The 25,880-nt window shown below is 38.2% G+C and overlaps 2 protein-coding genes across 7 annotated transcripts in view; one reads left to right on the forward strand and one right to left on the reverse strand.

Moving 5' to 3' along the window:
* The window catches only part of TXNDC16 (thioredoxin domain containing 16), a 136,557-nt gene extending 120,186 nt beyond the window's left edge, over window positions 1-16,371 (reverse strand). For 3 of the 5 annotated variants that reach the window (XM_019451808.2, XM_019451805.2, XM_019451809.2), the window contains exons 1-4: window positions 16,146-16,371; window positions 7,453-7,574; window positions 6,049-6,354; window positions 4,738-4,820 (exon numbers count right to left, since the gene is read on the reverse strand). In XM_019451808.2, the coding sequence (XP_019307353.1) occupies window positions 4,738-4,820; window positions 6,049-6,211 (246 nt within the window). In that variant the 5' untranslated portion in view covers window positions 6,212-6,354; window positions 7,453-7,574; window positions 16,146-16,371. Of the gene's footprint in view, window positions 1-4,737; window positions 4,821-6,048; window positions 6,355-7,396; window positions 7,575-16,145 lie in introns of those variants that run through there. The other 2 variants (XM_019451807.2, XM_053889416.1) reach the window with 2 other exon arrangements.
* Window positions 16,372-16,911: 540 nt separating this feature from the next.
* GPR137C (G protein-coupled receptor 137C) overlaps window positions 16,912-25,880 on the forward strand; it is a 65,142-nt gene continuing 56,173 nt past the window's right edge. Inside the window, exon 1 of one of the 2 annotated variants that reach the window (XM_019451804.2) lies at window positions 16,912-17,437. In XM_019451804.2, the coding sequence (XP_019307349.2) occupies window positions 17,024-17,437 (414 nt within the window). In that variant the 5' untranslated portion in view covers window positions 16,912-17,023. The remainder of the gene's footprint in view (window positions 17,438-25,880) is intronic. The other variant, XM_019451803.2, reaches the window with a different exon arrangement.

The following is a 25,880-nucleotide window of genomic DNA, read 5'->3' on the forward strand; positions in this document are numbered from 1 at the left end:
TCAGCAGCTGGAACACAGGTACGGCAGACACTGCTGGTTTCTATTTTTTTTTTCTTTCTTTTTAAACATTTGTTTATTTTGAGAGAGAGAGAGAGAGGCAGAGAGAGACAGGGAGAGAGAGACAATCCCAAGCAGACCCCGCACTGTCAGTGTAGAGCCCAACATGGGGCTCAACCTCATGAACCACAAGATCTTGACCTGAGCTGAAATCAAGAGTCAAATGCTTAACTGACTGAGCCACCCAGATGCCCCACTGCTGGTTTCTTATCCAAAATCCATCCTTCCCTTTTGTTTTATTAACAGAACTTCCCTAAACACAAATGCCCCCAGTGAAAGACTTTTCCAGGTTCCCCAACAACTATAGATGGCCAAACAATGTTAGGGAGAAGTTACTGGGGTCGAATCAAAGAAGGTTCTTAAAGGAGAGCTGACTTACACTTTTCCCACTTCTTCCTGACAAAAAACAGACAAGACAGTGCCAGCAGTAATTATGGACCATGAAGCATCTTTAAAGGATAAACCCTTGCTGAGGATGATGCAACAGAAACAGCAACATGAATGTAATGGAAGGCAAGGGAACACAAAGATAAGCAGGGAAGTTAAATGAGTATCACGTCAGTACAGGGCAAGGATGAATGAGATCTGAAGTAAAGCAGAAAAGGACAGAAGAGATTTGAGAGATTTCTCACCAATACAGTAAGTAAAACTAGGGAGAAGACTGAGCATGTGTATGCAGTAGGGAATAAAGGAAAAAAGAAGGAGATAAAAAGAATGAAGAGGTTTCTAGATGGGGCAAAGGGTAGCCACCAACAAAATTTACACTAAACTAAGGTTAGAAGAAAAACAGTCATTTCATTTTAGATTTTGTAAGTTTTGGTTTTGTTTTTTAAATGGGTTGGCTGTTTTGTATGTGTGTCATTCAATTTAATTTTAATGGAGTTTGAGGAAGCAGAATGACAACTAGGGAAGCTACATTTGTTTTCAAAAGCTACAAAAGGAGAACTGATACTCAGAAAAAAATACCAGGAATAGAGAAATTAGAATTAAAAGTTGGAATACTGCCATAACCAAAAAGAGTGAATTTTAGCATATGTAACTTTTTAAAGAATTCTTTAGGGGTACCTGGATGGCTCAATCAGTTGAGTGGCCAACTTCAGCTCAGGTCAGGATCTCGTGGTATGTGAGTTTGAGCCCCACATTGGGCCCTCTGTTGTCAGCATAGAGTCCGCTTCAGATCCTCTGTCCTCCCCACCCCGCCCCTTCCCCTGTTTGCATTCTCTCTCTCAAAAATAAACACTAAAAAAAAATTTTTTTAAGTCAGAGCATAGGGGATGGTTAACATTAGGATAATAGATTTTTTTTCCATTCAGCCGTTTAACATATATATGAACACCTACCATATGTTAGTCACTCTTCTAGTCACTGGGGGCACAATTAAGTTCCAAATAAAGATTTTTATCTTTAGAACTTACATTCTAAAAGTAGGGACAGACAATTTTAAAAACTAATTAATATGCAGCATTAAGTCCCACAAATTAAAAAAACAGTAAAGGGATAGTATGTAACAGGACATTTTATACAGGTAATCAAGGAAGGCTTGGTGGGGGGAGGGGAGGTGACCTTTGCACAAAGAACTGAAGCAATGTAGTGATGCATACTATTATATAAGTATGTTGAAAAGAGGAGTTCTGACAGAAGAGAAAATACTTGCAAAGGCCTTGTAGAAATAATACATCAAGCAGGTTCAGGTAACAAAAAGATGACTTGTAGGTGTCAGGAACAAACTGAGCAGGTTGGAGAGGCAGGAAAAGAAATGAGAGGAAGCCAGTGTCCATAAGAGTGAAGAGTTTCAAGTTTATCCTAACTGTAACAGGAAGCCTTTTGGAGGGGTAGCAATGTGACCTGACACATTTGACTTATGCATAGAGAAGAATTTAGTAGGACAAGAGTGAAAAGAGAAAGGCCAATTATTAGAAGGCTATGATAGTTTCCCAGATGAGAAGTCATGAAGGTCTTTGACAACAGGGGTCAAAGTGGAGGTGCAGGAAGTGCTAAGATTTGGGAAGTTTTGATAGTAGAACCTAAAGGTTTATTGATGGGTTGGTTATGACAAAAAGTCAAAGATGATTCAAAGGTTTTTTGTTTTAAAGTCTACTTTGATATAGTAAGATAACTAAACCAGCCTCCTTTTGGTCATCACTTAACGATACATCTTTTTCCTTCCTTCAATACTTTGAAGATATCTGAAGACTGGCTTTATTTTAAGATGCATTTCTAAATAGCATACATTTGGGTTTGGTTATTGCACTCAGCTTGGCAATCTTTGTCTTAACTGGAACATTTAGTACATTTATATTTTAGTGTTTTCTTCATCTACCTCTGCCTCCTGAAATCTTAACTTTTCAAGACAATCTCAAAATGCTACTTTTTGTAAAGTCTTTCCAAATACCATACGTGACCTTCTGCCATGACCATCAGATATGAGCTTCCCTTCTTTAAACCTCAGTGGCATTTTATCTGTATCTCATATTACAACAATTATGTTCTGCTAGTTATTGAAGTGATTTGTGTTTTATCTCCCCTATTTAGGATCTAAACTCTCCAAAGAAATAAACTGGGTCTTTATCACATATCTATCTAAAAAACTAAATGAAGCAGCTCATTTCAATGTCATAAACATTTACCAAATATTTATTATGCGCAGAGAGTGAGCTAGGTACTTAATATTTGTCTGCCTTATTCACCAGTCTTGTTTCCACACAGCTTAGCATCCTCAACTGTAAAATCAAGACTTTACGTTTTTGTTAGTTCATAAAGGCAACACTCTAGGCATGAACTTTAATATTCTATTTTAGTTACCAGATATACAGTTACTAGTTACTAAATAAATAGTATGATTATCCCTTTTGAATGTCATACAAACTTAGTATTTCATCTCTAAACTTTAGTCTAGAATTTTATTAAAAGCTCCTCAAAGATGAGCACCATTATCATTCTAGAGTGTAATCAGCTGTTCAAAGTTAACCCAGTTATATACTGAATTAAGAAAAGACTTTTTTTTAAATGTTTAGCAGTGACATAGAAATATAGAATTGGTCTTTTCCCCTGGTTCCTCACACATTCCTAAAACCCTTGTTATTTCCTGAGTGACAGGAGGGCTAGGAGTATCCTTTGTTCTAACACTTGGTCTTTAACCCCAGTTCCTTATAGAAGAGCTTCTAAGACCCTTGGAAACTCCTAGAGTATCTTTTTGCATGCTAAAACACTGATCACTGGGGGGCCCTAGATAGCTTCAAGATGGGGGCTGCTCACTAAAAAGACAAAGGCATGATTAGAAGATTGAACTTTCTGCCCCATCTCCCATCCTCTGCGCTAGAGATGAAGCCAATCACCAGTGGCCAATGATTTACTCAATCGTGCCCACATAATGGAATCACCATAAAAACCCTAAATAACAGGGCTTGAAAGCTTCCAGGCTGGTGAACACATCTAAGTAATGGGAAGGTGAAACACCCCATACTACAAGAGGACAGAAGCTCCTGTGCTCAAGGCTTCCAGACCTTGCCATATGCATCTCTTACATTTGGCTGTTCCTGAGTTCTATCACACATAATAAACCAGTAATAGTACACAAAGTGTTTTCTTGAGTCCTGAGAGCCATTACAGCAAATTATTGAACAAGCAAGGAGGGGGTTTTGAGAGCTCCCAGTTTATAGCCAAGTCAGACAGAAGTTGTAGGCAACCTAAGAATCTACTCCCTATGATTGGCATCTGAAGTAGAGGGCAATCTTATAGGACTAAGCCCTTAACCTGTGAGATCTGGGTTACATGGGTGGTCAGTATCATAAGTGACTGGTGTAGAAAACTCACACATTTGATGTCAGAAGTGTTCTGTGGATAGAGGGAAGAGTTTCCCTTTAATAGGCAAGGTTAGTTAACCTTTCTATGCTTCCTGCCCTGGGAACTCTAGCTGCAGGGACCAAGTGGGTCAGCAGCCATCTCTCAGAAGCAGAAGGCTAATGAACTAAGAAAGAATAAATGTACACAGAAAGTCAGGCAGACACTAATCTGACAGAATTTAATAATCACTGGGTTATTAATCATTCAATTTTCTGAGGTACAAATTCTAAGATTAAAGTAAATGAAAAGCTCATGTAGCTATCTAATCCATGATGCATGTGGAAATTTTCCATAATACTCCATGGCAAGTTCGAACATTTTTTGAGAAAAAAATTAAATACGTCATTTCAAGTTAGGCTGTTTTGACTTTGTCCTAAAAATAAAGGAAAAACTGCAACATAAGCAATTATAAAGACTTAGAAGAACAGAAAACAAAAAAATACTTCAATTACCTCAATTTTGATACTTCAGTTTGTGCTAATAGAAATTGAATAAATAGTTGAATGTGGAGATCTACTATATTTGTCAGGCAAAACAAAGCAAAAAAGCCTAAGTATAGCATTAAAAACTGAAACAGTTTATAAAACAAATTAAGTTCTAAGCTAACAAAAAATTCTGAACAGCTTTTTTCTTTATCTACATGTACTAATTTACACCATAATCTGGAAGTATCTTCTGTGCTTCTGTTTTTTCTTATGAAAAAAAGGTAGAAAAAAAATATTTTTCCAGTTTGGAAAAAGATCTGAAACGTAAGTATTTTTAGATACTCAGCATTAAGTCATATAATTATAAAATGTTTGTCACTAATAATTTAGTAACAAAAAAATATCTTTCTACCTTTGCAACTGAAATTCCAAAGTCCTGGAGAGGTTTAACAGCCTCATTCAGTTCTTCAAGAAATATGGAAGTTCTTGGCGAATCTAAAATAAGAAATGTTTTATGAATGTTTTATGGCTCGCTCCTTAGGAAAGATGAATTTTTAAAATTAAGGCCCAAAGCTGCAAACTGAAAAAGAAATGGATTGGTTTGCCCAACAAGTATATACAATACAACCAATAATCAAGTAAACATACCTGGTTATATAATTTTATACCCTTACTTCTTATTGCCTCATTATTCTTATTTCTAATGTTTTTATGATGATTTTAATTTTGTAAGTGAATTTTAAAAATTTCTAAAATAAGAATAAATAAATGTTTAATTCAAAGCTAACATTCGGCATTATTTTTCCAAGTTTCCATATACACAACACACATGTATACATGCACAAAACTTTCAAAATGATTTTAAAATACCATTTTCAAATCACAATTATAAGAACCAACAGAAACATGGATTAATTTCACTTACTAATTCCAGGAATAGTATTTTTTAAGGCATAAAGACTTAAATGAGACCATTACATTTTTAGTTATGTTCAATACTTACATTGGTTAATCAGTGTAATTAATGGTATACTAAAGCAGAGTATTAAATAAAAGCATTACTAATTCTTCACTTAAAGTTTTAAAATACTTTAAACATGTCCACTTGCTAAAAATATCAAGAAGTATACTTTCAGAAATGACTAGATGAGGGGCGCCTGGGTGGCTCAGTTGGTTAGGCATCGGACTTCAGCTTAGGTCATGATCTTGCGGTTCATGGGTTTGAGCCCCACAACAGGCTCTGTGCTGATAGCTCAGAGCCTGGACCCTGCTTCAGATTCTGTGTCTCCCTCTCTCTCTGCTCTGCCCCTCCCCCACTCACATTCCCTCTCTCTCTCTCTCTCTCAAAAATAAATAAACGTTATAAAAAAATTTTTTTAAAGGACTGGATGAAATTCAGGTGTTACTCTACTAATAGCTAATTCTTATCTAGTATTTACTAAAGACTAAGTCACATGAATAAAGTCATTTAATCCTCACAACAAATTTATAAAGTATTATTTCCTCATTATGGATGACAACAAAAACACAGAGAGGCTAAGTGATTTAACCAAAATCACACAGAAGGTCAACTGGCACAATCATGATTTAAACTCAGGCATATATATTTTAGTAACAGCTTTATAGCACATAATACTAATCTTGACAGTATCCCAGCAATACTACTGATTAAATAGCAAGAGAAACATCACAAAAATCACGTCAGAATATAAAAAATACTTACCGGCTTGACAAAAATAAGCTAAGGAGGCTTTTCCCGGTTGCAATGTACTGAAGTATTTCTGAGGGCTCAGTTCTGATAGAGAGTCTACTGCTGACTTATAAAAAATGCACATCATGACAAAAGAGATGCCAACTCTATATATATTGAAACTGGAAGACATCATCAGCTGTAGTTGTACATGGGCAGGAGATTTTTGTCTGTTTTGTTCACTGCTGTGTTCTGTTGCCTAGGACAATACCTAGCAACGGTAGGTATTCAACAAAGTTTTGCTGAATAAATTTGTTAAACAAATGAATGAAGTAAAATCTGCAAGAAGAATAATGTAAGACATTACTTACGTATTTGATTTTGTTAATACTTTCCTATTTCCTTCCAGTAAACATTTGAGAGGGATATCTATAATGACATTGATTTGATAATACGATTGATTCTGGATACTTGCAAAAGATATCAAAGATATCCAGAAAATACAATATGAAATATTTTATGTTTAATAGATCTTTACTAGAGTATGTTAAGCTAATTGTCATTTTTAAGGGTTCTAAAACTAAGTCTCAAACCTTATCCACTCCTTGTTTTAAATTGGTCATTTTATCTTTCTCTACCCAAAGTTGATTTACAATGAATACTCAAATAGTTATTTCATACCATTACCATGGCAGTGAGGCATCCAAAACCTACATCTATTATGTTTACATTCTTTTTACTTTAAATTTCCTGGAAGATAGCTATTAAAACTATTTAAGGGGCACCTGGGTGGCTCAGTTGGTTGAGCGACCAACTTCGGCTCAGGTCACGATCCTGCAGTTCATGAGTTGGAACCCCACATGGGGCTAGCAGCTATCAGTACAGAGCCTGCTTCGAAACCTCTGTCTCCCTCTCTCTCTTCCCCTCCCCTGTTATGCATGCATGCATGTTCTCTCTCTCTCAAAAGTAAATAAAAATTAAAAAAAAAACTTGGAAACCAATTTGACAATAAATTTCATATTAAAAAAACTAATAATGTTCCTTCTAAATATAGTTTTCATTTTATTTGTTTATAATTTTTTAATGTTTATTTGAGAGAGAGAGAGAGAGAGAGAGAGCATGCGCGCACAAGTGGGGGAGGGGCAGAGAGAAAGAGAGCAAGAGAGACATAGAATCTAAAGCAGGCTTTAGGCTTGAGCCATCAGTACAGAGCCCAACACGGGGCTTGAACTCACATGACCTGAGCTGAAGTCAGATGCTTAACTGACTGACCCACCCAGGTGCCCCATAAATACACTTTTTTAAGTATACGACTTAGACTTACTTATACAACTTAGACATTTAAGTATCTTTTTCAACCCAAGTTTTAATTCAACTCTACCTTCTGAACTCAGACTTGTTTCAATACTCTCCTCTCTTCTTCCAAGCTGCACTTACTTCCATGCTGTCCTCTACATCTGTTGTCAATTCTTTGTCTCCCATTTTGCCACTTTCATATTTCTCTCCAACAATTTCTTCTTTCAGGAAGTTTTCCACTGATGATCTATAGTATCTAAGTTCTAAAAGAAGACAGTTTAGGAAAATTAATATAATATAAAAATATCATACTTCCAGAAGGGAGAGACATACCCACAGGTATAGGTGAGATTTTTAACTTTTTTTAATTTCAAATAGAACCCCTACCTTTCAAACAAAAGATCACTATCTCAAAACAAGAGACAGAAAAAAATAGCAAAAAATTACTCACAATGAGAGGGGTAGACTTTCTGTAAGAAATAAAATAATAAAAGAATGAAAATTTAGGGAAAATTGTACTAGATACTTAATCTGCTCTTTCAATACGATCAGTAAGCATATAATACCTCTCCTTTAAAAGCAGGTATTCCTAAAAAAGGAGCTAATTACTAATTACTTCTTAACATTCTTTTCATTAGAGCTAATTTATATCAGTGAACAAATTTGTCATCAATATTTAATAATGAGCCAAGAGTTCAAAAATTCAAGTAGAATGAGTGAGGACTGTGAGTGAGAGGCATATAAAAAAGTAATTTTAATGATATAATTAGGGAGTATCCTTGGCATTAACATTGATTACACATTTTAGCCATTTTAAACCAGTGTATTTTAAAGCCACTTTATATTAATGAGGATGGTTTAAAATAGGTCATTCAATATTTTCTTTATTGGGGGGAAGGGAAATGCATGCATCCTGAGGCTAAGGGAATAACTATATAATGTATTTACTATATGAAATAACCAAAACCTAATTAAAAATGAACCTTTTAAGTAAAAGTACATTTGAACGAGTCAAGTATAAATATAATTTTTCCTGGACTTGTGGTTATAATTCAGTTATTTTAACACTAAATTGGACAGTAGGGTTAACACATTATTTTTTCCCCTAGAATGAATTTTGCAGCAGTAAAAGGTCTAACTGCACATTCAGTGCTAGAATACTTTCCCACATCTATTTCATTGGACAAATGAAATTATAGATGTTGAAGTACTACGCATTTGGTCAATTAGAGATGTTGGTGATTATTCTGACATACATATTTTCAGGGATAGGAATTCATTAGTAACTGTAACCTTTGCAATTTTTCCATCTTTGATAAATTTGATTATTTAAGTAATTACTTAAAGCAGAGAATATTGCAGAGATCCACCAGAAATATAATTTATGTGGTCTTAATAAAATAAGCACTGAATAATGATTTAACCAAATCTATGACAACCACAGTTCAGAGGATGGGGAGACAGAAAGTAAGGGAACATACAATTAGTGTGGGAAAAGAAATAAAAGAGCTAAATCTTCACTTTCACAAGACCAAAAGCCAAGTTTATTGGAAATAGGAAGATGAATGCCAAAAGAAATAGGGAACAATTGAAATAATTCCCCCTAAGGAATAAGAAATTGGAGGCGGAAGACACCAAGGGGACTTTTAAAGTCTTATATAAAACCATCTGACTCTTTAAATACCTTTTCATTTTGATTGAAAAGTTAAAGTCATTGTATTTGGACTATATCAAAATAAAAAGCTCTGCACAGCAAAGGAGACAGCTATCAAAACTAAAAGACAATCTACTGAATGGGAGAAGATTTGCAAATAACATATCCAAGAAAGGGTTAGTATCCAAAATATATATAAAGAACTTACATAATTCAACACCAAAAAAAACCAAAAAACAAAAACCAAAAAAAAACCAACAAAACAAAAAAACAAAAACCCCAAGTAATCCAATTTAAAAACGAGCAGAAGACATGAACAGACATTTCTCCAAAGATGGTACACAGATGGCCAACAGACACATGAAAATACGCTCAACATCACTCATCATCAGGCCAATGCAAATCAAAACCACAATGAGATGTCACCTCGAACCTGTCAGAATGGCTAAAATCAAAGCTCAAAAAACAACAACTACGGGCAAGGATGTGGAGAAAAAGGAACCCTCATGTACTGTTGGTGGGAATGCAAACTGGTGCAGCTACTGTGGAAGACAGTATGGAAGTTCCTCAAAAAATTTAAAATAGAACTACCCTATGATCCAGTAATTGCACTACTGGGTATTTACCCAAAGAATATGAAAACACTAATATAAAAAGATATATGCACTTCTATGTTTACTGCAGCATTACTCGCAATAGTCAAATTATGGAAGAAGCCCAAGTGTCCATCCATAGGTAAATGAGTAAAGAAAATGTGGTATGCATATGTAAGTATGTACATACATACATATATATACATACATACACCCACATAATAGAATATTATTCAGCCAAAATAAACAATGAAATTTTGCTATTTGCAACAACATGGATGGATCTAGAGGGTATAATACTAAGCAAAGAAGTAGGAGAAAAACAAATACCATATGATTTCACTCACATGCAGAATTTGAGAAATAAAACAAAACAACAAAGAAAAAAAGAGAGACAAATCAAAAAACAGACTCTTAACTACAGGGAACAAAGAGTTACCAGAGGGGAGGGTGGCGGGGGATGAAACAGGTGAAAGGGATTAAGGATACACTTATCTGGATGAGCACTGAGTAACATATGGAATTGTTGAATTGCTACACTGTACACCTGAAATTAATACAATGCTGTATGTTAACTACACTGGAATAAAATAAAATAAGAATTAAAGTTGTTACTTGTATGTAATCAAATTTTCCATAGCTTCTACTCATATTAATCCAACCTATCCTTGTGGGGCCACAGAAGACTGTTCATTTCACATGCATGGAAAATAAAATGCATTTGCCCAGAGACATGTTCTCCACATAAAAATATCTTTAAATTAAAAAGAGAAATTTTGATGGGAAAGGGTGGGGAATGAGAAGACCAGCAAGAACAGAGTAAAAGCAAAGATACAAAAGGTACTCGGTGACTTTTTCCCTCCAGTAGGTAGAAAGTAGAATAGAAAACAATACTTAATGATTCAAAATCTAAATATCAATAAAGAGATGAATACCTTGAGAAATGTGACATTGGTACCTTGGTGTAGTAGTTCATTGGTATGGGGTAAATAGTTCCAGTTCTGTAGAAGTTGAGATTACACTTAGCTTCCTGCACCTCCCACCTGTAGTGAGTTAGCTGTGCCCATTGTGTGACTTAATCTGGCTAATAAATGTAAGCAAAAGCTCATGTTTCTTTCAGGCAACAATTTAATAGCCAGTGTGTGATAGGGCAGGATTTATTTTCTTCTGTCACAGTCATTAAAAATGCTCAATTTGTGGCTGTTCCTCAGCATGAGTCCCAGAATGAGCACAACAGAGAACCCTCACTGATTTGTAATTAGCATGTGACATAGGAGGTAATCAACCTTATTGCCTTAAACTACTGAGATTTGAGGGGTCATCACTACAGCATAATCTAGTTTATCTTCACTATTATACAAACTAGAATGAGGTGCTACCTTAACAAGAACCCCAAAACATTGGCTTAGAGGCCAAGAAGCAAGGACTGTTCAGGATCTAATCAAGGAAACTTTCATCAGAGACTGGAGCTTGGCAATCCACAGTAAGGAGTGACAAAACATTTGCTGAAACGGTCACTATAATAATTTGGAGGTGACACATACTTAATGAATTTATAATGAGCATGTACCCAGGCTTGTGTGGCTAATGAACCTCTTTATGGCCCTAAGAGAGGAGGCTGGTAGTCAGAAGATGAACACTGTGTGATAGTTGCTGTTGGTTATGTTTAATAAGATATTCAAAGAAAGGTAGTCAAAGAACCACTGCCATCCAAGAGACTAGCTGGTTAATACTTACACAGTCCTTTAGCCCCCACCCTTCTGTCAGAGAGCAAGCTGACAAGCTGCTCAGCCATGGAAAGGGGCCATACTATCCAAAGCCAACTTCAGATGTGGCCAAAGATAATAAAGACGGAAAGACCTCTTGCAGAGTAAAGCCAAGGACCATGGAGAACTATGCCCCAGGGCATATGCCAGAATGTGAACTATTCGATACTGGTCTACAATAATGAGATAAACAAAGAAATTGAGAACAAATGTCAAAAAGTTTTTATAGTCCTTTTTACACAGTAGTTTTGTGTTTTATGAATCTAAAAAATTTTTAACAGGCTTGTCATGTGCTAGGTGTTTTCATTTTATTTTTCTTATAATTCATTTTTATTGTATTTAACAAAAATTCAAAGTAAATTGGAATTTTAAAAAACTGGTCATTCTTAGCAGATAGTTTGAGAAGCACTGACCTAGAGAAACCAGTGAACAGAACAAAAGCCCTAACAATAACTGCCCAGTGATATTTCAAAGTTGCTACAGTCTAAAGTCTGGTGTATATCTTCCATTCTTCCCCTCTCCAAATTGGCACATGTATTATAGTTATTTGTCCCTACACTATCCTATGTATCCAAGTGGAGGTGGGAAACAGGTAACTTATAATGTCCTAAGACATTAACACTACTGGGCATTACTTAGAGATCCTGGACTGTTGAGCTTGGTACAGTGATTGAATGGGATTTGAGGGCTATATCCATTGGGAAGGGCCAAAGATGAATTACATGTAAGAAGGAGAATATCTGTTGACAAAAATGGTGGATTGTTCAAATGTTTCTAGTTCTCTACACATGTTAAAATTGTACTTCTCCACTTCCTTGAAATAGGAAGTGACTTGATTTGGCCAATGAAATGTACAGTGACATATGTAACTTCTGGGAGCTTTTAAGAGTCAATATAGGGGTGCCTGAGTAGCTCAGTTGGTAGAGCATCCAACTTTGGCTCAGGTCATGAACTTGTGGTTCAAAAGTTCAAGCCCCGTGTCAGGCTATGTGCTGACAGCTCAGAGGCCTGGAGCCTGCTTAGGATTCTGTGTCTCCCTCTCTATCTGCCCTTCACTGCTCATGCTCTCTCTCTCCCTCCCTCAAAAAAAAAATAAATAAATAAATAAATAAACATTAAAAATTAAAAAAAAAAAAGAGTCAATATATACGGGCGGGGGGGTGGGGGTCTGGGTGGCTCAGTCAGTTAAGCATTCAACTTCTGCCAGGTCATGATCTCATGGTTTATGAGTTCGAGCCCCACGTCGGGCTCTGTGCTGACACCTCAGAGCCTGGAGCCTGCTTCCCATTCCATGTCTCCCTCTCTCTCTCTGCCCCTCCCCCGCTCATGCTCTGTCTCTCTCTTTCTCTTAGGAAATAAACATTAAAAAAATTTTAAAGAAAGAGTCAATATATACGTTTCATGAATCACAACTCACTTTTCTTCTGCTGTAATGAATGATAACACTCAGAATGAGGCCTTCTCAGGCACCTGGGTGGCTCAGTCGATTAAGCATCCGACTTCGGCTCAGGTCATGATCTCATAGTTCATGGGTTCGGGCCCCACTTCGAGCTCTGTGCTGACAGCTCAGAGCCTGGAGCCTGCTTCAGATTCTCCGTCTCCCTCCCTCCCCCCCCCCCACCCCAACCCAGCTTGTGCTCTCTCTCAAAAATGAATAAAAAATTTTTAAAAATGAAAAAAAAATGAGGCCTTCTCTGCTGAACCAAGTCTCAGAAAGAGGACAACATAAGGCAAAGCTCCCAGATAACCCAGAGAGAGCAGAAATTAAACACTTGCTTTAAACCACTTTAGTTTGGGGGTTGTTATTACAGTATAACCCAGCCTAGCCTTATCGGTTTTAATAATAGCTAAGGGGAGAGTGACTTGAACATAAATACATATACTAGATTTTTAAAGCAGAAAATGTGAAAGAATTCACAGGAAATTGGGGCGCGTGGGTGGCTCAGTTGGTTAAGCGACTGACTTTGGCTCAGGTCACGATCTCACAGTTTGTGAGTTGGAGCCCTGCATCGGGCTCTGCACTGACAGCTCAGAGCCTAGAGCCTGGAGCCTGCTTCAGATTCTGTGTCTCCCCTTCTCCTTACCCCTCCCCTGCTCACGCTCTGTGTCTGTCTCTCAATAATAAATAAATGTTGAAGAAAAAAAAAATTCACAGGAAATTGACCCAATTTCACTATAGGGAAGATTCTAAAAGAGAAGAGGACTCTTTCAAATGCAATGGACTATAACCACAACAGGTGTCAATACTAAAAGAAGGCGGAAGTCATAGGCAAATATTTGCCAATAGTACACACATCTCCCAACTACATGCAGACTCCTACCCTTAGAGCCTGGAGGGTCCCCTCAATTCATCAGGATAATGTTCCTGTCAGCACTAATCAGAGTTGGTATGCAAGATGTAAGTTTTGCCTCATCCCTAAACTCTAAACACGTATGCCTGCACAAGTCATTTAAAGTTGGAAAAAATGTGTGACAATTAAGGTCAAATACAAAAGGGTGACAAACACTGTAAGCATGGAACAATGAGACTGTAGTACAAAAAGAGCTAAAGCTTGCAAATAAAATGCATCAAAATTTTGTTCAGCACCTGAATACTGAGAGAGCCCCCAGGGGGCAATGAGGAGGAAAAATTTCAACAGGAAAACTCATCTCCTTGCAGGGAGGGCAGGAGGAAGGATCTGCCTTCATGTGTTCCACAGCTGGAGCAGCTGGTGAGTGACTCTTCCCACTTTGGGATTGGGTCCTATTTATAATAATACTAGAAAAAAAGTTCTGCTTTTAAATGTTTGAAGACCACTGTGCTAGAATAATGTACCCTTCTAGAACAATATTCAACCATTGTGCATTTGAACACTTTCATATTTTAGAATATCAAGCAGCAAGTTTTTCTAGAAGACTTTGGTTAGTTTCCCCTTTATAGACTCAAATTTCCCTTATGATTAACAATAAAACTAATGGTTTCCCACGCAAGAAAAAGAGGAAATTAACAACTGTAAACATTAAACAAATCATACCAAAATCTGTGGGCATCATTCTCTGGGAAAAGACACATTTTTTATTGTGCAACAAATGGAGCATATAATGCTTACAACTTCCTGTAAGAACATTCTGGCAAAAATTAGCTTAACAATTTAATGCTGCTACTAGAGACAACCTGCTCACTGAACCAGCCTCAAATAAAATGTTGATTAGCTCTCAGCACAGTTTATCAGCTAAGACTCGGTGCAGGACAAAAAAAAGACTCAACATCTCTCCACTTCACAGCCCCTTCACGGCAGCTGGGGCAAAATCCTCTATCTGCCCCAACTGCATGCCCATCATGCACCCCTAAAAAAGGAAGGAGAAAAGAGACAGCTATCTGGACTTGCTCTGGGATAAAAAAATTCACAAAACTATTTCATAGTAAAACTAGTATGGGTATTATCCTGATGTTTACTATGACTCTGAGTAGAAAATATAAAAGAAACAGACTTTCATGGTGAAAGTCTATTCGTGAACTGAAACAGGTACCCCATCATTATGGAAGATACAAAAAAAAAAGGCATGTCAGGGAATAAGAGGTTCCCCTGATTGTGATGAGTGCCTAAAATCACCAAACTCTGAATTCATGCTTAATTTACGCACTTACACACATAACTGCTTAACTCACTTTAACTCACTGCTGCCATAAGCACTCTGTCGCAATTCAAAAAGAACTGAGTAAGTGCCCTAACCACATTCTCGGAAGTATCTTGTAAATTCCAATAAACATGAGATCCTTCTCTAAAGTGTGGATGTTGGATTAGACCTATTAATTTCTTTCAACAAGTTGTACACTACTCTAGGCTGCAATGAACAGCCTGCTCAGCTGACTGCTCCGCTGCATCTGAGGGATCCACATAACTGTGCCAGGCCTAAACGTCTATCACAGTCTGTCCTATGAAGAATCCAAAACACACCAGTATCTGGCGCCTGGGTGAACCACTGTCCCAGAATCTGTAGTACAAAACGGACTTTAAAGTTCCCTGAAGATCACTTAGCTTGGAAAGAAGGTAGCAACACTCCTCTTGCACAAAACATTAGGACAAAGTATGGTGAGTTAGGGCAGGCAGAGTTGGTGGAACCAGTACATGTAGCAGTGTCTTTCACAGGGATACTGAATCTGTGATGTGCCCATTCTAAGGAAAATACATCATTTTGTGTCACTTTGCTCATTTTACTACCAAACACAAGAAAGAAAGAAAAAAAAGTCAGCAATGTCATGTCAGTCCAATACAGGTTGGAAGTTCCCTCACTTATTTGCAGTAATAACACAGCATTTGTTTTGTACCTGTCTGAGGCCCAAGAGTAGCGCCACCGTCCACCGAAAACAGGACTGAGGTCTGAAGGAATACGTGTGGAATTTAAGGAGTACAAACCATTCTACTTCTTCCTAGACAGTACGTTCATCAACGACTTACAGTTCTCTTTCTGCCTTTTTTCTCTAAACTTATGCCCAGAGCATCTTTCCAAATTGTAACTTTCAAAGACCCACATTCCCCCTACTCACTTGTCGCTTGGACCTCCATCTCATCCTAATACCCCTCTTCCTTTAAGAGACATTTTCCGAGGAAATTTTTTGCTTCAAGCTTCATTTCACCCTTCTCATTCCATCCTTTCTCCCCACAAAGGGGTCATGTTTTTCTCGCCGCTTATGCAGGGGGAAAAAAGAAGAAAGCAAAGCGGCCCTCAGAAGGATCCGGGCGATCCCTTCTAAGCCAAACTCCAGAACTCGATGGTGCGGCCCATCCGTGCTGGCGGAAACCACAGCCCCTCGATTGAGGGACCAGCGCTGCCACTTACCTGCGGAGACCTGCGGGCCAGACCTACCCGGAAGGACCCGGACTGTTCCCGCAGCCAACAGTTGCCGCCACGTGAAGAAAAGGCAGAAGGCGGCGCCGTGCCCCTCTGGCGGGCAGCGGCTAACCGATGTGCCCACCTACTAGATAGAGCGCAGCACTCAAACCCTTCACACTTACTGCCACCACCGCACGGAGGGGTCGACCTGCAAAGCAAAAAAAACAAAAAACAAAAAAAACAAAAAAAAAAAACAACCCCCAAGGCTCCTCCCTCTCCTCGTGCTCCCTACGTGCGGCCTCTCCAACCAATGGGAAGCGCAGGGGGCGGAGCGAAAGCCGCCCCAGGTGACAGGCGACTACCAAGTCCTCCCGCCGGCGCGAGCTGGCCGTGTAGTTGCCGGGCCAATCGGCAGTGTGGGTGGGGAGTGGAGGGGAGGGAGAAGGCGAGGAAAGTGGGTATCCAATCAGATCTCAGAGCCTTCGAGCGACGGGTCCTGTGGCCCGTGGCCTTCCGAGTGCAGCGCGCAGGGGGCGTGCCCACCTGGGCCAATCGGCGCGAGCCCACGGTGCGGAGCGAGCGCCTCAAATGCTCGGGTTTCTCAGCTGATTGTCTCCAGCCGAGAGTTGTTTTTTGCAGCTACCGAGCGGAGCCGCAGCAGGAGGAGCCGAGACCCCCGGAGGGGGGGGGCGGGCGGGGAGAGGAGGCGGGGTCCGGAAAACCGCGGCTGCTCTGCGCGGGGCTCCGGGTCCTGTCACGGCGCTTCCTGGGGTTGGAGGTTGGGGTGGGTGGGGGGTAAGGGGGAAATCCTTCTCCCCCTCGACGGCGGCTCCGAGTCCGGCCTCTTCCTTCCCGCGCTCTCTCGCCCGCTCCCCAGTCCCCTCATGAGGGTGCCTGTGCCGGGTCCGGCGGCCGGCCGCGAGCCCTCGACGCCCGGAGGCGGAGGCGCCGTCGCTGCCGCCTCAGGCGCCGCGGTGCCGGGCTCGGTGCAGTTGGCGCTGAGCATCCTGCACGCCCTGCTCTACGCCGCGCTCTTCGCCTTTGCCTACCTGCAGCTGTGGCGGCTGCTCCTCTATCGGGAGCGGCGGCTGAGTTACCAGAGCCTCTGCCTCTTCCTCTGTCTCCTGTGGGCAGCGCTCAGGACCACCCTCTTCTCCGCCGCCTTCTCGCTCAGCGGCTCCCTGCCCCTGCTCCGGCCGCCCGCTCACCTGCACTTCTTCCCCCACTGGCTGCTCTACTGCTTACCCTCCTGTCTCCAGTTCTCCACGCTCTGTCTCCTCAACCTCTACCTGGCGGAGGTAAGGCGGGAGGACGGGCATGCGGGGCCGGGCGGGTGAGCGGGGCCGCTACGATCAACTCGGGCTGAGGGCCGGGGGGGAGGGGGGATCGGACAGTGAGAGGCGGACCCGAGAGCAGCTTGGGGAAACTGAGGCACGCCTGGAGTGTGCGCCAGCGTTCTCGCCCTAAACTTAAGAAGCGGATTGACTCGGTTTCTCAGAGGCTGGCGGGGTTGAGTGAGTGAGAGTGTGGGTTCCGACAACTTGAAACAGGACAACCCTTTGTTCGGTGTTTTGGCCCTCCGAGGTAAGGTGTTGGTGGCACCAACAAAGTGGCATCGCAAGAAGTAGCGGCCCCGGTGGCTCCGCCAAAGCTGGACTGTGTTGAGAGAGGTTGGATGCTGAGGTAGCAGCAGCTCTGCTGAAGCTGGACTGCTGCCAGCCATTACGTCACCAGGCAGAGCTGTTCCTCTGCTATTGTTGCTGCGTTTCTTTTATTAGAAGCTTATATTCCCTCCTGCATCTCCTTTCCTGTGGCTCGATAAGCCTCACACAAATTCCGTTCGATAAGTTCCCCAGCAGGGTTAATGATCGATAACCGATGCCGAGGGTCGGTATAAAGACCTCCGTAACGCTCTTAATGTTGGCCCCACTTGCTCCATGCTTTGGCTATATATCCTACCTCTTCTAGCCTAGTGGTTTATTTAGAGCTAATTAAGGTAGAAAATACGAGCTTAACCTATGACTGTTGCGGAAACAAACCACTAAACTGTTTTTGCAATAACTTAATAGCTGGAACCTAATCACACCCCCTTTCTCTTTTATGGGGAATTGCTGGTTGGATTGCATTGTTCTGCAGCGCTTAGGTATTTGACCCATTTCAAACAGGTTTGAGAGTGGAAGGTTGTCAATTATGTGTGTCAGCTAGTGGAATTTAAGCCACAGAATTTTGAGAATTGCCCAAAAACTCTCCCTTCCCCTCCCCCACAAAAAAAAAAAAAAAAAGCTTGAGGAGGGGTGGAAACAAGGTGACATCATATGCTTAATACTGACTAATATAGAACAATATTGGTCTATGCAGCTAATCCTCTCAAAGGCTTTTGGAGGTGATGAGAATTAACATAGTTCTGTGCAAAAGTAAAAAAAAAAAAAAAAAAAAAAAAACATTTGAGGCAGATTGTTTATATTCCCTGTGTAAACCAACTCTTTTCTCCCATAATAGATGGGGAAGTAGAATGCATAATTTTAAAATTACAGTCATAACTTCAGCTTTTTACCACACTGAAAACAACAGTTGGAAATAAGAAACAAAACTAATTTAACTTGAATTCCTTTCCTTCCCCACCCTTTGGAAGTCCAAGCAATATAATGACAAAACCGAAACAGTAAAAAGCAAAAGTAAAAAGCATGGGTAATCATAAATCACATAATCATGCCCTAGTCATGTCACTTATTTGATGATGTTCTCATCTTCTAGTTGTTGTTTAAGCTTCTGTTTTAACACTTCTGTCCTTTGTAGTTAAATCGATACATTGTGTTCTTCCTGACACCATTTCTGATAGAATACCAGAGACCTCTCATTTGTTTTACTCTAGCTTCAGATATAATTTACCTGAAAGAGATTAGCAATTCTTATGCCATGATCATCAGATAATTTGTTTTTCCCCTATACATTTGGACTTATAAAATCTTATTAATAATTCACTGTAAAAATATTAGGCATTTCATAAAGTAGCCAAATACTCATTTTTTTTTTACCTTTTTTTTTTACCATTTTAGATATAAGATATGCTACAACGGGCATAAATCTTAAGTGTACAGCTAGGTGAAATTTTATGTATGCCTACACTCGTGTTACCACCACCCAGACTAAGACAGACGGCATTGGTGCCCCAGAAGATTCCCTTGTGCCCTCTCCCAGTCATACCTCTCACCTCTAGGTAATCACAAAGTGGCTAAATACTATCACAATAGTAAAAGCATCTATAGTTAAGTTCAAAATTATGAAAGTATGCTTCTACAGCATAAACTGCATCATATCTAGATTGGGTTTTCATACTTTTAATTGCTGATGTTCCAAGCTAAATGAGGAAGAATTAAAAGTCTAAAAGTCTTGTTAAGGGAATCTTTTGTTTGTGTGATGTACTTTTCAAAAAGCAGTAAAACACAATAAACCAAGACACTGTAATTCAGAAGATAGATCAAAGCTTTTTCCTTTTGGGGTGTCTCCTAAAATTGTAGATTGTCTATGCTTCTCTTTTTATAATGAAATTAACAAATTTAAGACACATAACTGTACTTAAAACAACAAATTTTCAACTGAGAAAGATATCTTGACCAAAAACCATTTCCTTATTCATTAGAAAAAAATCCAGAGGAATCTGTATTTAAAAGAGAATTTGAATTTACATTATTAGAAGTACACTTTCAATTGATCCTTCTGAATTAATGAAGCTTTTTCAGTGAGTTCTTGGTATTGTAGAAGGATGGTAGGGAAAGCCTATGTAGTGGCAAATAACAAAACATAACTGACATTTGATTTTTTTTTTTTTAGCAAAAGATCCTATACCTGTTTGAATAGTTGTACTTCTTGATTACCAAATCACTCTCTTTGCTGTCATTAAATGCCAATTTCATCTTACTGTCAGCCTCTTTAAAGCACTTGTTGCATACGTTTCTCACTGATTAAAAACATTCTAACTTTAAGGACTTAGTTACAAAGAACCATGGAGCAATATAAAAATAAAGTTAGAAAAACAACCATTACTACTTTGAATGCATTTTGGTGGTTCGTCTAAAACTCATTCAGTTTTCAAAAAGTTAAAACTACCTAAATCACTCTTTCTTTTGTTGACTACACTTGAGTGGAATTGAGATAAGGACAAGTAGCCCTTTTGAAATAACTAGACTTTTCAACTTAACCTCCTGGAAGCAGATAGTTGGGGAAAAAAAAAAAAACTGTACACTAATCTAAAAACACCTACTAAACTTTTTCTGGCATGATCAATAGAACAGGTACTTTACCAAAGAAAGGTTCACACTCCTGCACTTTTACCAGGGAAGACTTTAGTCTTTAAAATAGATTATCTGATAAAAAGATGCTACCTACCACTGGAACAAGTAAAAGCACTTAAGATGAGAGTTGATAGTATACTATCTTTGGAGTATTGTTATATACCCCAGAATCAATGAGTTCATCTTCAAGGCCCATGTTAACCTTTTTTTCTTGCAGTTTTGTAACATGATTGCCAGTTGCTTAATTGGGATAAAATATGGTGACCTAATCACAATGCCAAAACAACCAGGAAAATTAAATTTAGGAAAATTAAACTCCTACAATCATGGATGCTATCATTGTGCCTGACAATGAATACATTCTTCCAAATACGGATGATAGGTCAAATAGTGTGTAGTTAAACTTACATGTACTAGGGTGTCGTTATAATGTTTTGTGATTTCTCACAAAAGCATTCCACCACCAAAAATGGAAATTCTTTAAGGATAAGTTACTTTATTATATTTTTATCTCATGGCAGCTAGAACAATGGTGAATATATTATTGAATGACAATCTGGAAAAGGCCAAATCTAGAAAATATTTAGCCATCTAAAATTTGGACATTAACTTCATTTTGGTGAACATTTGAAGTAAATTATTTATGTACTTTCTAAGGTCTTTATGTTTTCTACTGAAAAGCTTGCCTATGGTATGAATGCCAAGATTCTTTTGGATTATTGTGACATAACTAGATAAAAGTTCATTTTGGTTACCACAGGTAAAATATTAGTAATGAAACCACTTTAATATATCTGAGTTTTGCTTAGCAATACTATTTTTATATCATGGTAAATGGCACATAGTAATTAGGACTTTGCTAATTTGGTTTCAACAAAATCTATTAAATAGAAAAGTCTGTAAAACAAGTCTCACATCATGAGTCAGTTACTATTTGCTGGAAATAGTGGTTTTAGTTCAATGTTGGATTTTGTAACATTTGTCTTCACAACCCCCATGATACAGGTAGATACAAGCAGGGTGTGATTTGTCCAAGGTTAAATGGTTATGCATCAGATGTAAAGCTACCATATAGCCAAAGGCTATAAAGTCTTATCAAGTGATTGATCCTTATAATATATTCTGATGGTCACCACCAACTTTTCATTATTTAGTACTTTACTATTTGCTTTCCCACTTTCCCCCATTTCAAACCTTTACTCTCTCCAGCAAACTCTTTCTTCCCCCTTCATTGTCAACATATGACCCTCAGCTCCTAGTTTATAGAAGTAGAAACCAGGGCCATCTGGCTGAACAAAGATTCAGAAAAATACCTTAAAATGCTGCAGAGAGTATTCAGTCTTTTTCAAAGAAGTGAAGAAATTCCTCAGAGGTAACAAAACAAAACAAAACACGCACACGCACAGAGTGAATGCAGAATGTTAAAGTACCACACAGATGTTTGCCTTGGGGTTGGAGGTGGTTATTAGCTGCTTCCTGCTGGCCTAAAGCTTGGATGTTAATTTTATGTGTTGGGGGTCTGGCAAGGTGACATTGGAGGCAATACCTTGTGATGAAGTCTAATCAGAGACTTCATTCCCTCCAACTTAATCCCAGAATTCTCAAAGTGTATATCTTCAGGAAATGGACTATGAAAAATAAGCATTTTGTCAAAGGTTGATGGGCTTTGTGCCTCTCTCTGCCTTGGTCTTGGGTGATGGAGGTACAAATTGGGAAAGAAAAGTCTTTCCTGAGAATGTATGGCAAATTTATTCTCACACAAGTTCACACCACTTCTGTCAACTTGGAGAAAAAAATAAATAAAACCCAACTGAAAATGTAGTTTATTGGTATCCTGGCTTGGTAGTAACCTCAAGAACCTGGAAGGAGCAGATGCAAATCATTTGTAGATGAGTATACTTTAAAGTTTTTTTTTTTAATGTTTATTTTTCAGAAAGAGAGAGCACGTGCAGATAGAGGAGGGGCAGAGAGACAGGGAGACACAGAATCCAAAGCAGGCTCCAGGCTCTGAGCTGTCAGCACAGAGCCTGATGCAGGGCTTGAACTGAGGAACTGAACTGAGAGGTCATGACCTGAGCCAAAGTCGGATACTTAACTGACTGATCCACCCAGGTGCCCCTTGAGAAGTATACCTTAAACCCAGAATCCTAACAGATAAAATTTCACAGAACATAAGCATAAGATGAAAAATTACACTACAGAATCTACACTACCAAGATTAAAGATGTTAGAATTAATCAAATACATAACAAAATTTTTATGTGAATTAAGAAAGTAAAAAGTATTGATATATGACTTTAAAACTTTAGGCACATTTGGAAATCATTTTTAAATTAAAAATATTAAAATTAAAAACTGGAATGAATGGTTAAACAACAGATTAAACAAAGAAATTAGTGAGGATCTGAAAGTAAGATAACCCAGAATATAGCTCAGAAAAATAAAAAATCAAAACTATGAACAGGGATTAAGGGAGAATGAAAATAGAATGAACAGGTCCATTATATGTCTAATTGGAATTTCAGAGAAATTCTTCAAAAGAATAAAGACTTAGAATTTGCCCAAATTAATGAAAGACACCAAGTTTCTGATTATGAAATCCCCCCTGTCAGCCTGCTCATGCTTTCTCTCTCTCAAAAATAAACATTTAGAAAAGATTTTAAAAGTATGATACAGAAATCATGGAGCTGAAAATAACACAAAATCTGATGTGAAAATTCATTTGAGGGTTCATCAGCAGACTAGATCAAACAGAAGAAAGGATAATGAACTCAAAGACAAGTCATTGGAAATAATTCAGTCAGAAGAGCAAAAATAGAATGAGAAAGAATGAACAAAGCTAAAGAGACTTGTAGTACACCATCAAACAGACCACTATATGCATTGAGTCCTAGATGGGAAAGAGACAGAGAAAGGACCAGAAGGCTTATTCAAAGAAATAATGGCTGAAAACTTCCCAAATCTGGAGTAGGAAATGGACATCCAGATCCAAGAAGCCAGAAGATTATTAAAAAAGAGGAATCCAAAGAAAGACAAATTATAATCAAGTTGTCAAAAGCCAAAATTATTTTTAAAAGCAGAAGAATAGAGCCTTTTCACTTACAAGGGAATCCCTATAGGACTGTAAACAGATTTTTCAACAGATATCTTGCAGGCCAGAAAAAGTGGGATGATCTAAAGTGCTAAGAGAAAAATAACTGCCAACAAAGAATAATATTTACTTTGTAAAAATATCCTTCAAAAATGGGAAAATAATGACTTTTCCAGATAAACAAAAGCTGAAGGAGTTCATCAACTGCCTTACAAAATACATACCTGCCTTGCAAAATAATGCCAAAGAGAATTCTTCAAGTTAAAACAAAAGGATGGTAAAAAGCCACATAATAGCATAATTATGAAACTCATGTAAAGATAAATACATAGACAAATATAGAATTGTATTATTGTAATGGTGGCGATTAAATCACTTTTAATTCCAGTATAAATGTTAAGGAAAAATGATTATAAAAATGTTAAAAGATACACAAAGTGGTACAACAAAAAAATGTTAAGGGGGAGAAGTTAAAGTATAGAGTTTTTGTATACAGTTGAACTTAAGTTATTATCAGCTTAAAATAAACTGTTATATTTTTTGTACACCCCAAGGTAACTACTCACACATACCTATAGAAGTTATACGATAGTAAAAGGGAAAGGAATCAAAGCTTATCAATACAAAAAAAATCAACAAATCACAAAGGAGAATAGCAAATGATGAAAAGACAGACCAAAGAATAACAAGACTAAGAAAAATATCAACAAAATGGCAATAGTAAATCCTTCGTTATTAATAATTACTTTAAATGTAAATGGTTTAAACTCCCCAATCAAATCATTTAGAGTTAACTGAGTTGAAAATAATAATATAAGACCCAACTATATACTGTCTACAAGAAACTTACTTCAGATTTAAGAATACATATAGACTGAAAGCAAATACTAACAGAACTGAAGGAAGAAATAGACAGTAATAGCATAATAGTAAGAGACTTCAATACCCCATTTTTAATAATGGATAGAATATCCAGACAGAAGTTCAAAAAGGAAACAAAGCACTTGAGTAACACAATACACCAAATGAAACTAACAGACATATGCAGAACATTTCACCCAACAGCAGCAGAATACACACTCTTCTCAAGCACATATGGATCTTTCCCCAGGGTAGATGACATGTTAAATCACAAAATAGGTCTTCACAAATTTAACAAGACTGAAACCAAGTTTTTTTTTTTTCTGACCACAATGAAATGAAAATTAAAAAGCAATTGCAGAAGTAAAATTGGAAAATTCACAACTTTGGAAATTAACACACTCTTGAACAGCCATTGGGTCAAAGAAGAAATAAAAAAGGAAATTAGAAAATATCTCATGACAGGGGCTTCTGGGTGGCTTAGTCAGTTAAGTGTCCGACTTTGGCTCAGGTCATGATCTCACAGTTCATGAATTCGAGCCCTACATCAGGCTCTGTGTTGACAGCCTGGAGCCTGCTTCAGATTCTGTGTCTCCCCCTCTCTCTGTTCCTCCTCTGCTCGCTCACTCTCAAAAGTAAATAAAGATTTAAAAAAAATTTTTTTTAATATCTCATAACAAAGGAAAATACAACATACTCACACTTATGTGAACAAAAGTAGCACTAAGAAGTCTGTAGTGATAAATGCCTACATTAACAAAGAACAAAGATCTCATATGAACAGTCTAAACCTACAACTCAAGGAGCTAGAAAAAGAACCCACTAAGCCCAAAGTTAGTGGAAGGAAGGAAATAGCAATGATCAGAGTAGAAATAAATGAAATAGAGAATAGAAAACTACAGAAAAAAAAAAAACAGTGAAATTTAGAAAAAAAGAAAAGAAAATTATAAGTGAAAGAGACTTTACAACTGATGCCACAGAAATAAAAAGTCTGAAAAGACCTATACCTAGTATGGAGAGCAAATCAGTAATCAAAAACCTACCAACAGAGCAAAGTTTAGATTCAGATGGCTTCACTGGAGAATTCTACCAAACATTTAAAAAATTCATGACAGTTTTTCTTACACACTCCCTCCAAAAATTGAAAAGAACATTTCCTGGGGTGCCTGGGTGGGTCAGTCAGTTAAGCATCTGACTTCAGCTCAGGTCATTATCAGTTCATGAGTTTGACCCCCACATCGGGCTCTGAGCTGTCAGCACTGCTTGGGATTCTGTGTCTTCCTCTCTCTGCCCCTCTACTGCTCATGCTGTGTCTCTCTTTCTCCCAAAAATAAATAAATATGAAAAGAAATTTTAAAAATAAAACATTTCCTAACTCATTTTATAGGGCCAACATCACCCTGATACCAAACCCAGCCAAAGACAATACATGAAATCTACAGGCCAATATCCAGATAAATATAGATGTAAAAATCCTCAAGAAATATGAGTAAATTG

This window comes from Panthera pardus, unplaced genomic scaffold, assembly GCF_024362965.1.
Source record: "Panthera pardus isolate Hobbes unplaced genomic scaffold, ASM2436296v1 HiC_scaffold_24, whole genome shotgun sequence".
NCBI classification, from domain to species: Eukaryota; Metazoa; Chordata; class Mammalia; order Carnivora; family Felidae; genus Panthera; species Panthera pardus.